At 42.9% G+C, this 12,982-nt stretch overlaps 1 protein-coding gene across 7 annotated transcripts in view; it reads right to left on the bottom strand.

Moving 5' to 3' along the window:
* SEC14L5 (SEC14 like lipid binding 5) overlaps positions 1–12,982 on the bottom strand; it is a 765,028-nt gene that overhangs the window by 150,552 nt on the left and 601,494 nt on the right. For all 7 annotated transcript variants that reach the window (XM_069646047.1, XM_069646048.1, XM_069646049.1 and 4 more), the window contains one exon: positions 513–601. In XM_069646047.1, coding sequence (XP_069502148.1) covers positions 513–601 — 89 coding nt within the window. The remainder of the gene's footprint in view (positions 1–512; positions 602–12,982) is intronic.

Below are 12,982 nucleotides of genomic sequence, written 5' to 3'. Positions count from 1 at the left end.
AAGGGAGGGACACATTATATTAAAAGGGCAATTCACATGGGAGGGTCACACATCACAGTAGGTCTCTGTTGAACCAGCTTTCACATGCAATCTCTTCAACAATCGCCCTGCTTGCCACGCAATTTGGTTTGACGGATGCCCACGTGGTAAAACTGCTTCCAATTGTTTAGCTGTAGTCTGCCACAAGCTAAATGGGGGCCTAAATGCAGAGCTGTTTCGGAGGTTACCGGTGATACTCACGAAGTGCAGAGTCATGTCAGAGCGTCATGGCAACATTATGTGCAGAGCAGTGCCACACCTTTCCAGTTACACTAGGTGCAGGGTGCTAGTGCTAGGGTATCTCTTACCAGGTGCATTGCACTACGAACGTCCAACAGTTTTTAATTGTACAATTCCTGCCACTACTGAGAGAAGCCACCAGCTGTCCTGGGAGTAAATGCTTAGAAAGTGGGTAGGAAACACATTCTTTTTTTTCATAACATACACAGCTCTGCAAGGTGATAGGTACTCACATGTCTCAGCATAGCCTCTTCCCCCACGGCCTTCACCAAACCTTTGGTGTCCATTTGCCCTAAGCGCAGGATGTACAGTGGCCGGCCATCTTGAAAGAAAGATGCAGCGAGATGTTAGAGGTGTTGTGCCAAGATACAAATCTACAGAATCTGCTATGCATGTTATCATTCTATGCCAAGACTGAAGGCTCCTTCCCATGTATTAAGTTCTTTAATTCAACCAGCAGCAAAGAATAAAATGTTTTAAACATTTGTGAACAAGAAAAAACATTATTCATTAACACAGAAAAAACCTTCAAGTAACCCTTTTCAATGGCAAAGTCCATGTTTTGGCCCTCTAACTGCCAAGAAGCCATAGTCCTGGAACGTACAGCTCCGTTTATATACTACCTCAACCTGTTTTGTGTTGTTCAGTCAGTCACCTGAGATAAGCACTTTCCGTCCTTCCTGCATGTTCGAAGGCATTTTGTTCTTCTATTATCTTTTCTTATCTTTGATATGTTGAGTGCATTTATTTATTTATTGGTTATTTGTATTGCTCTGATTACTTAACGGAACTCTTCATCACTCCTAGTCCTACTCTTCCTCGTCCCCATACTTACCGCAAGAGGCCTCAACAGGACCTTCCTTTATTTCTTCTTTTCTTAATATAACTCCTCCCCACACCTAGTACTCCAGTTAATTAAAACCAAGCCGGAGCATGGGACTCTCCCCTCAGGGTGGGAGAGGAGGGTCGTCCAGTGCTGTGATAAGGAAGAGAAGGACTAGTAGTAATGAAGATTACTAGTAAGTAATCAGAGCATTACCTCCATGTCCACTCTTCCTCATCCCAGTACTTACCACATGACGAATACCAGAGTAGCAACGGCGAGAGGTCCCAACGAGACACATAGAGACAGAAGTGCAGTAACACAAAGCACAACTTCAATGACCCCGAATCCACATTCCAACAGATAAAACTCCAACCCCAAAAGACCCATCAGTGGAGTGGGAGACATTCAACCGATAGTGGTTGACAAAGGCATCCTGATCCGCCCAGGTGGCAGCCCTACAAAGTTCCTGCAGGGATAACCCCTTGCACATTCACCCAGGAAGCAGCCATAACCCTGGTAGAACAACACACAACACGGTCGGGCACAGGCACAACAGAAGCCACATTCGCCATGGAAATGACTATACGGATCCACTGGCTAATGGAAACCAGAGAGGTTTCCGCCATGCACTTGCTGTGCCCAAAGTAACCAAGAGGCTGTCTGACTGCCGAACTGGGGCTGTTTTAGCCAAGTCCAGAACTGCCCTGCCGTACATCAATGGAATGCCAGGCCACCTCCTACGGCGGCTGCAGGTTCTGAAAAAACAATGGGAGGAAGATCCAGCGAAGTGTGAAACCTTGACATGACCTCGGGCAAAACTTAGGATCACACATATCTTAACACAACAGAGTCAGGAAGAACTCTCAAAAAGGGGGCCTGACACAACAAAGCCCAGATTTCCCCCAACCTACGGGCTGATGTAATCGAAAATAGGAAAATAGTCTTCAATGTGAGGTGCTTGATATCAATTTCAGACAGGGGCTCAAAGGGAGGCCCCAAAGGACCATAAAGACAAGAGGACGATCCAAGGAGGGCATGCCCTCATAGGCACATGGACTGGAGATAGAGACTCCAAAGAAACCTCCCCAACAAGACTCCCCTTTCCAGGTGCCCATCAGAGCCCTCCATGAGGACTTTGATGGAGGCCCATCAGGAGCGAATAGTGGAGACTGCCAGGCCCTTGTCTAAACCCACCTGGAGAAACCAGAGAACTTTCGGCAAACTACACTGGAGGGGGTCCCAGACCGTTCGCACCAAGCCAGAAAGTGTACCCAACGTGTTTCATAGGCCTTCCGACCCGAAGGCCTCCGAGCCTTAAGGATCGAGTCCACCACAGGACCCAAGAAATCTTGGGAAACAAACCAGTACTGTGCATGGCCAAATTGCCCATTGAATGTGCCAGACCCCGAACCCCAGCCCAGCCTGTAGGGGACAAGGCCGCCTCGGAATCAACCAAGGAGCCTGGGACCGAAGTTCCAGCAGGGAGGGAAACCAGCTGCGCTAAGGCCAATGTGGAGCTACCAACAGCACCATCGCCCCGAATTACCCTAATGCACTGAACCACACGGGGAATCAGGGTAAGAGGAGGAAAGGCATAAAGGAGACCCCGAGGCCATGCTACATTTAGGGCATCCACTCCTCATGCCCCCCTGGTCGTAAACCGGGAGCAGAAGAGAGGAACTTACACTGAGACCCTAGAAGCAAAGAACCTGTTGCAGATCTCGGCAAACACCCTGTCTGACACAACAAATTCCACCAAGGAGGTGAAATAACAGGTAAGCCAGTCTGCCTGAAGATTGTCCACCCTTCTGACATGAGTGGCCCTCAGGAATAGCAGGTGTTTCTCCTCTCATGCCCCAATCTGAGCTTCTAGAGCATTCAAGGAGTGCCGGACCCACCCCGGCAGTTGACATAGGTCAAAGCTGTGGAATTGTCCGTCCAGACCACCACTGCTTGACCCTTCAGGAACCTCTCAAAAAGACAACTGCGCCTGGAGAATGGCACAAAACACCTCTCAGTTGGAGGACTGATGAATATCCCCTGGAGCCAACAAACCCTGAGCCGAGAGGACTGCCATCGTGGCTCCCCCTCCCCGCCCATTGGCATCTGCAGTAAGAATGGTCTTCATGGGCTGGACCAGGGTAACCCCCACCCGGAGATTCAGAACCTGCAACTACCACTGTAAGCTGGCTTACAGATCCTGTAACACTGGAAACAGGGCCTCGCAAGTCTGAGACAACGGAAGCCAGTGAGCCAGGAGGTAAAACAGCATGGGACGCAATCGAAGATGAGCCCTAGTGACCAGAAACACGCAAGAGGCCATGTGCCCTTGCAGCATGAGCAACAGGCGAGCCAACACCCCCTGCCGCTGGTGAACCCTGCCCAGGACTGACAGCAAGTGCAGGTACCTTTCTGAAGAAAGAAACACCCTCCCCAACCTGGTACAGATATGAGCCCCGACGAACACCAGATCCCAGGAGGGCTCCAGGTGGAGATGTGCTCTGACCATCCACGGAGGTCCGCCTTGATAACCAATCAGCCAGGTACGAAAAAATCTGAACGCCCTTCGGGTTGAGGAGCGCCACCAGGGGAGCCACCAGCTTGGCGAATACCCTGGAGGCAGATTGCAACCCAAACAGGAGCAGACTGAGCTGAAATGCAGAGTTCCCACAGCAAAACTGGAAGAACTTAATTCGTCAAGGCAGGAGATATATGTGTCATCAGGCATCCTGGAGATCCAGGGAAGCCATTCAGTCCTGTGGAGCAACATTGGAAGAATGTTTCTGTAAAGTCTCCAAGTCGATCTGCCCCTTTCGATGAAACAGTTCAGAGATCGAGATCCAGGATGAGACGAAAAGTCAGTGAAGGTTTAGGCACCAGAAAAACTCATTAATAAAATCCCAGACCCTGTTGGTGAAGAAGAACAGGAATGACCGCCTCCTTAAGAAACAATTCTGATAGAGCCGTCGCCATCTCCAATTACTTTCTCTGAGAGCGGAGAACAGCAGTCCGTACCACACAATCCTGAACAGAGGTTGATGCATGTTTATCAGCCTGAAACACTCCAAGTACCTTACCCTCAAAGGAGTCACCAAAAAGTTTGGAAACTTCAAATGGAACATCACTATACAGAAGTAACAGGGGAAACCAGGGGAATCTGATTACTATGACCTGGCCTGGATAGAACACAGAAAAAGCTCAACATAGAAGGTCAGAGTAAAGTTGTGTTTATGTGGTGAGTACCAAAGTAGTCTACTCCATAGAGTGAAACAAATAGCTCAGTAACACAACAATGATATAAACGTGTCTAATCATGAAACATTCACTGGGTTGAAATAATTTAATTCAATCCATCGACACAAAATCTCAATTCAATATTATTTATTAATATATTTAGAATTTGTAAAAAATACACAATATCATGAATGTTAATATCAATCAATTTATGCACCAGTCCACTCGATTCATCTATGGGCTGGTACAATATAACATTTCCATCTAAAACCACAACCGACCCCACTACAACCATACCTCACTCACACTCAAACCATTCATCAAAACATAAAACTATAACAAATATTTCATAGTCATCAAACCTATCATGCTAAAATACAACATTACAAATTTTGTCCATTGTAAATATGGACTCTATATTGTCACTGCTGAGTCAATCTTTTCTAATACACATTGTACTGACTCAAGCTAGTTGACCTTAAAACTGTTTATAATTAACAGTGTATTCCCCAACCCGACATGTTTCTTTCCGTATAACACATTATTAGACAGAAATTCTTCAGGGGTACTATGGTCCCACGTGGTCAGGTGAAATGTAGATGGAGAAACGAGGAAGATGTAGACTACACCGGAAAAAACTCACCTAAATATAAACATAAAAATGAATATAAATAACACAACATCAATCTAGCTACATTGCTCACATTATTAGATTGATCATTACAACCGCCGTACCAATGAATCAACGGGGTGTAGAGAGGGGTTTTAAATACCCCGACATTACCTTCACCATAAAAAGACAAGGTCACCGGAATACGGAACCATGCAGGGATCGTTGCCAAAATTGGTGTATCCCCAGTAACATCACCTATACCAGCACCATGTGACAACGTAGGACAATCTAGAACTAGTACTCAGGCACCCGACAGTAGATGGTTCGGAAGACCAATACCGAAATATGAATCATGCATATTAAAATAAAAGTGAGAGTCAAAAAATGATCCATTACAGACCCAACACTTACAGTCACTCTACTGTAGATATCTCCTCTATTGATAACTGTCGGACACGATACCTAAGCGCCCAATGGCACCATTAAGATCGGCAGACCCATAAGAAGAAAAGGTCAGCAGACCAATTATTGAAGAAGGGAGCGTGTGTATAAGGCCGATTCCATGGGACCTCTGTATACACCTCAGTCAATGATGGGACCACTATACACAAAGGAAGAGCAACAAAGAGAAAAAAAGAAAAAAACAAAGAGAAAAGAGAGTGGAAAATTCAATCTCTTATAACCATCTACAGGAACACTCATAAAGGAGTATATATTCCTCCCTCGATAGGTGCTGTCTCTGCCCATATGGACATCATCAATACAAAGTGCATAAACATTTTACATGGTACACAAGAGTATTAATTCAAAGTTGTTTTGCCATAACATTATACACTCCATATTTTGCTTACCTCAATCCTCAGGATATGCACCTATACGTTATGTGCATTGAAAAACTGCAAACTAGCAGCCAACACCCTCACGAACAAATCCAGAAATCTGGTCTATAAGGATCGGGTCAATGAATATCAGACCCAATGTTGATATGCGTGCTAGGAAGATAAACAAAAAGAAAGACAGAAAGAACAACAACACTCATCAGTGAGTTCTACCACTATAACAGATGGTTCAAAGGGATATTAAAAAAAGATAACCCAACACTGTCAACCAGTGACAAAACGTTCGTAGCTACAGGAGCATTTAGAATGACTTGAACAGTCTATTCCCTGTACTCGCCGTAGTAAAAGAAACCACCTGGTCAAGTCAGTCGAAATCTCTCCAACTATATAATTAGGCCACACGATCTCGGTCCTTTCACATTAAATAGAAGTACTAGTCTACAATCGCATTGCTTACCTCCACTGCTCCCGAGCATGTTCCGACGAAGACCGTAGCAATCCCGTGATTCCACGCAACCAGTGTTCCGGGATCCAGCTTCCGGCACATATACGTGATCACCCGATCACATGGTGACCACGTGATGTAAATAATTAAACGATGCAGCAACTCAAGCGTAAGACAAATACGTACACGTCAGTGATCACGTGCCCGTCAGTGGCCTCGTCGCCTCCACGGCTGACCTTCATACTGCAGTATATCAATCTAGTCATCCGCCCCAGTCACGTTTGGCCAGTTAAGGGACGAGTCCCATTTTTTGTTGAAAAAACATCAGCAATTACTATAGACATAATCACTTCATCCCACAGACGTGGTTGGGTGGGGTCATTTAATACTCGACTAGGACCGTAACCGTTGGCAATAAAGAATATAGTTAAGAAATAAAAATTAAAGTTTATTTGTGTGAACGGGAGAATAAATTGTAACGACAGTGATGACTGGTATTATCACAACGCTACAGCACACATCAGCAGTGGTAAATAGTCCTGAATCAATGGGGGATCGAAATCTATCCCAGTCATCACGCACAGCATGATGGCTATAACAATAAAGTCGCCTGAAAAGCAATGTAATAAAAAGTGACTAAAAATTCCAGTCAATCGCCTCATTAAGACCAACCTCGTGGCTCTTGCTCAGAAAAATAAGTTTTGTTTCTTCCTTCGACAGAGTTTGTTTATCCATTGCAGTATTGTTAGTGGCAACCACTTTCTTCAATACTGTCCACCTCAATTCGTCACAACCATGGTTTCTCATTACAAAATGCCCTACTAGGGGGGCTGTGAGATTTTTCAATCTAATGCAGCTCCTGTGTTCGCAGATACGGGTTTTAATTTTTCGTTCCGTTTTGCCAATGTATATTTTGTCACAAGGACACCAAATAGCATAAATTACATGGCTGGAGTTGCAATTTGAGAAATCCATCTGAGCCCACGGTCTTCTGAGGCCAATATCAACCTCGGTGGACCGTCTAGTCAGTGGGCAGCAAACACACCTACCACAAGGGGCGTGTCCCCGCAATCGTGGAAGCCCCCACTGTTGGGTAATGGTGACTTGTTTGTCCAATTTGATACTGATGTCGTTCCTACTTACCATCTCCTTTACATTACGTCCCCGTTTAAAAGCACATCGTGGACTAGCTACTGGTATTTTAGCCTGTGCTAGGAGATGCCAGTGCTTCTTGATAATCTTTATCACATGATTAGACAGATGGTTGTAGGTACTGACAAAAACAAGTGAATCTGATAAGGAAGAACTAGATTTAGGTCTGTATTCAAGTAAGGCTTCTCGATGATTATTAGAGGCTCTCTTAAATGATCTGTTAACTATCTTGCTGGGATACCCACGTTGGATCAGATTACCACTTAGAATCGAGGATTCAGACTCAAACATGTCCTTCTTACTACTATTCCGCTTGAGACGAAGAAATTGTCCAAACGGTAAATTATCCCGCAGAGACTTGGGATGAAAGCTATCGTATCGTAGGAGGGAGTTTCTATCAGTCATTTTATGAAAAGGTCTCAATCCCAACACATTAGTGGATAAATCAGAGTAGATGGTTAAGTCCAGAAAATCAATCTGTTCCTTATGGAAATTCATAGTGAACTTCAAAAACGGGTTAATCCCATTTAGCCATTGAAAAAAAGCCAATAAAGTAGTCTGGTCACCATGCCATATCAAAAGTACATCATCAATGTACCTTCGCCACAATGTAATGTGGTCTCTGTAAATGTTCTCTTCGCTGTAGACGCTCATATGTTCAACATAGTCCACATAAAGATTAGCCAAGGAAGGTGCAACAGCCGAGCCCATGGCAGTACCATGAATCTGCTGATAAAAGCGGCCATCAAACTGAAAATAATTTTCAGTCAGGGCCAATTCTGTACACCATAGTATGAACGAGTTTGGTGTCATCCCGGATGTACGTTTGGATAAAAGTAACTCCTCAATAACATCCAAAGTCGAAGCTTGAGGGATCTTAGTATATAATGAAACAATATCCATGGTGACGAGAATATCCTCATGTGGATTAAAATGTAAATTCTCAATCAAGTTAATTACTGTCATAGAATCTTGAACATAGGACGTCATTTTACTAACAAACCCTTTCAAAAAAGAGTCAGCAAATTTGGCTAATGGTTCCAGTATTGTATTGGTGCCCGATACTATAGGTCTTCCCGGAGGATTAATCAGTGTCTTATGGATCTTAGGCAGAATATAAAACAAAGGAACACTGGGATCTTTTTTAACCAAATACTCAGCTTCCTTCTGAGTTATCCAATGCCTGTCTTTAGCTTTCTCAACTTTATGGGTAATCAAATTAATCAGGCGTGCAGTAGGATCCTGTTCAACCAATTTATAAAAAGATGTATCTGAAAGTTGTCTCAGGCACTCCATAACATAGTCTTCTCGATTCAGTAATACAATCGCGCCGCCCTTATCTGCGCTACGTATTACTATAGATGTATTATTTTTAAGAGATTCAAAGGCTTTTCGTTGTGCTGTCGAACAATTTTGGAAAGCATACGGTGAATGTGTGCGTTCCAAAGTGTCTAAATCATTCAGAACCCTTCTTTCAAAAACCACCGATTCCGGACTATGGCTTGTGGTAGGTGGGCAGAAGGAAGACCGGTTATGTAAACCAGTATTCCTTTCTTCAGCCTCAAATGGATTTTCATGAAAAAATTGTTTCAAATGTATTTTCCTAAATAATTCCTCGATTTCAACCCTCGAAACAAAACGGTCATAGGCAATGGTAGGGACAAACCCAAACCCCTTCTCCAGGACCGATGTTTCAACTGGTGTAGGGATGTATGACGATAAGTTGATTAATAAGCTTTGTTGCTCCTTGTTACCGGGGGTTCGTAATCCCAATTTTGTAGGTCCTGATCTAAAAAACCAACCGATGGACCTCTACCTCTTGGGAATGGACGGGTATTCTGAGGCCTACGTCTATTAGCATTTCCACGTCCACGGTTGTTACCACGTCTTTGCTGTCTTCCACTTACACCACGGGTGAATGTATCGTCATCCGAGCTATAAGAGCTAAACGAGGTGTTAGTGAATCTTGCGTTTTTCTGTGGTTGTTGTCTAGGGGCCCCGTCATAATGTTGATCAGGTACATACCCCTCTTGGGTATACCGATAAGCTTTCTCATGTGAGAAGTCAGTAATATCAGTCTTAAGTCGTCGGATACGATCCCTTACAGTAGATTCCTTAAAATCATTCATTTCACGAATAATCTCATCAAGTCTCTTGGTATATACTTCCAAGGGTACCAATTTTTTGATAGCCTCTTCTAACTTCTTAAGTTCTTCCAATTGTTTCATGGACATCTCCTTTGCGGTGTCAATTATTAAAATTAGCCAATCACGTCCGCACTTATTTGCAATGTAGCTCCACCTAATGATGAATTCTTTATTATCAAGGAATAAACGTGGTTCATTCCTCACCACCAATCCTTGTGGTAAGACACCATTGCGCAAATACTCCAACATAATAGTACCGTGGAGTTCTGTGCGGATAGATCGTTTACGTAATTGGAAAAGCTCATCCCAATTGCTAATATTAGTTAAAGGTGAGCTTTCCCCATCATTGGAAAATAATGAGGACTGAGCCAATAGTTCGGCCACATATTTGTCATCGTAGCTTCGAATTTTGTCTGCTGCCATGATGAAATAGCACCTCTGGGCACTATAACTCAACTTAGCGGTCACTGGTTTAGCCCAAAATTGTCCAAAACGTGTAACACGGTGCTAGATGATAATAGTGTAACTCAATATAGTGAAGGCAAGTAACAGAAAAAATCCCACGATCAAAAACCGTGCAAAAACATCACTATACAGAAGTAACAGGGGAAACCAGGGGAATCTGATTACTATGACCTGGCCTGGATAGAACACAGAAAAAGCTCAACATAGAAGGTCAGAGTAAAGTTGTGTTTATGTGGTGAGTACCAAAGTAGTCTACTCCATAGAGTGAAACAAATAGCTCAGTAACACAACAATGATATAAACGTGTCTAATCATGAAACATTCACTGGGTTGAAATAATTTAATTCAATCCATCGACACAAAATCTCAATTCAATATTATTTATTAATATATTTAGAATTTGTAAAAAATACACAATATCATGAATGTTAATATCAATCAATTTATGCACCAGTCCACTCGATTCATCTATGGGCTGGTACAATATAACATTTCCATCTAAAACCACAACCGACCCCACTACAACCATACCTCACTCACACTCAAACCATTCATCAAAACATAAAACTATAACAAATATTTCATAGTCATCAAACCTATCATGCTAAAATACAACATTACAAATTTTGTCCATTGTAAATATGGACTCTATATTGTCACTGCTGAGTCAATCTTTTCTAATACACATTGTACTGACTCAAGCTAGTTGACCTTAAAACTGTTTATAATTAACAGTGTATTCCCCAACCCGACATGTTTCTTTCCGTATAACACATTATTAGACAGAAATTCTTCAGGGGTACTATGGTCCCACGTGGTCAGGTGAAATGTAGATGGAGAAACGAGGAAGATGTAGACTACACCGGAAAAAACTCACCTAAATATAAACATAAAAATGAATATAAATAACACAACATCAATCTAGCTACATTGCTCACATTATTAGATTGATCATTACAACCGCCGTACCAATGAATCAACGGGGTGTAGAGAGGGGTTTTAAATACCCCGACATTACCTTCACCATAAAAAGACAAGGTCACCGGAATACGGAACCATGCAGGGATCGTTGCCAAAATTGGTGTATCCCCAGTAACATCACCTATACCAGCACCATGTGACAACGTAGGACAATCTAGAACTAGTACTCAGGCACCCGACAGTAGATGGTTCGGAAGACCAATACCGAAATATGAATCATGCATATTAAAATAAAAGTGAGAGTCAAAAAATGATCCATTACAGACCCAACACTTACAGTCACTCTACTGTAGATATCTCCTCTATTGATAACTGTCGGACACGATACCTAAGCGCCCAATGGCACCATTAAGATCGGCAGACCCATAAGAAGAAAAGGTCAGCAGACCAATTATTGAAGAAGGGAGCGTGTGTATAAGGCCGATTCCATGGGACCTCTGTATACACCTCAGTCAATGATGGGACCACTATACACAAAGGAAGAGCAACAAAGAGAAAAAAAGAAAAAAACAAAGAGAAAAGAGAGTGGAAAATTCAATCTCTTATAACCATCTACAGGAACACTCATAAAGGAGTATATATTCCTCCCTCGATAGGTGCTGTCTCTGCCCATATGGACATCATCAATACAAAGTGCATAAACATTTTACATGGTACACAAGAGTATTAATTCAAAGTTGTTTTGCCATAACATTATACACTCCATATTTTGCTTACCTCAATCCTCAGGATATGCACCTATACGTTATGTGCATTGAAAAACTGCAAACTAGCAGCCAACACCCTCACGAACAAATCCAGAAATCTGGTCTATAAGGATCGGGTCAATGAATATCAGACCCAATGTTGATATGCGTGCTAGGAAGATAAACAAAAAGAAAGACAGAAAGAACAACAACACTCATCAGTGAGTTCTACCACTATAACAGATGGTTCAAAGGGATATTAAAAAAAGATAACCCAACACTGTCAACCAGTGACAAAACGTTCGTAGCTACAGGAGCATTTAGAATGACTTGAACAGTCTATTCCCTGTACTCGCCGTAGTAAAAGAAACCACCTGGTCAAGTCAGTCGAAATCTCTCCAACTATATAATTAGGCCACACGATCTCGGTCCTTTCACATTAAATAGAAGTACTAGTCTACAATCGCATTGCTTACCTCCACTGCTCCCGAGCATGTTCCGACGAAGACCGTAGCAATCCCGTGATTCCACGCAACCAGTGTTCCGGGATCCAGCTTCCGGCACATATACGTGATCACCCGATCACATGGTGACCACGTGATGTAAATAATTAAACGATGCAGCAACTCAAGCGTAAGACAAATACGTACACGTCAGTGATCACGTGCCCGTCAGTGGCCTCGTCGCCTCCACGGCTGACCTTCATACTGCAGTATATCAATCTAGTCATCCGCCCCAGTCACGTTTGGCCAGTTAAGGGACGAGTCCCATTTTTTGTTGAAAAAACATCAGCAATTACTATAGACATAATCACTTCATCCCACAGACGTGGTTGGGTGGGGTCATTTAATACTCGACTAGGACCGTAACCGTTGGCAATAAAGAATATAGTTAAGAAATAAAAATTAAAGTTTATTTGTGTGAACGGGAGAATAAATTGTAACGACAGTGATGACTGGTATTATCACAACGCTACAGCACACATCAGCAGTGGTAAATAGTCCTGAATCAATGGGGGATCGAAATCTATCCCAGTCATCACGCACAGCATGATGGCTATAACAATAAAGTCGCCTGAAAAGCAATGTAATAAAAAGTGACTAAAAATTCCAGTCAATCGCCTCATTAAGACCAACCTCGTGGCTCTTGCTCAGAAAAATAAGTTTTGTTTCTTCCTTCGACAGAGTTTGTTTATCCATTGCAGTATTGTTAGTGGCAACCACTTTCTTCAATACTGTCCACCTCAATTCGTCACAACCATGGTTTCTCATTACAAAATGCCCTACTAGGGGGGCTGTGAGATTTTTCAATCTAA

This window comes from Ambystoma mexicanum, chromosome 2p (genome assembly GCF_040938575.1).
Source record: "Ambystoma mexicanum isolate Mex_15411 chromosome 2p, UKY_AmexF1_1, whole genome shotgun sequence".
NCBI classification, from domain to species: Eukaryota; Metazoa; Chordata; class Amphibia; order Caudata; family Ambystomatidae; genus Ambystoma; species Ambystoma mexicanum.
This window is presented reverse-complemented; position numbering and strand designations above follow the sequence as displayed.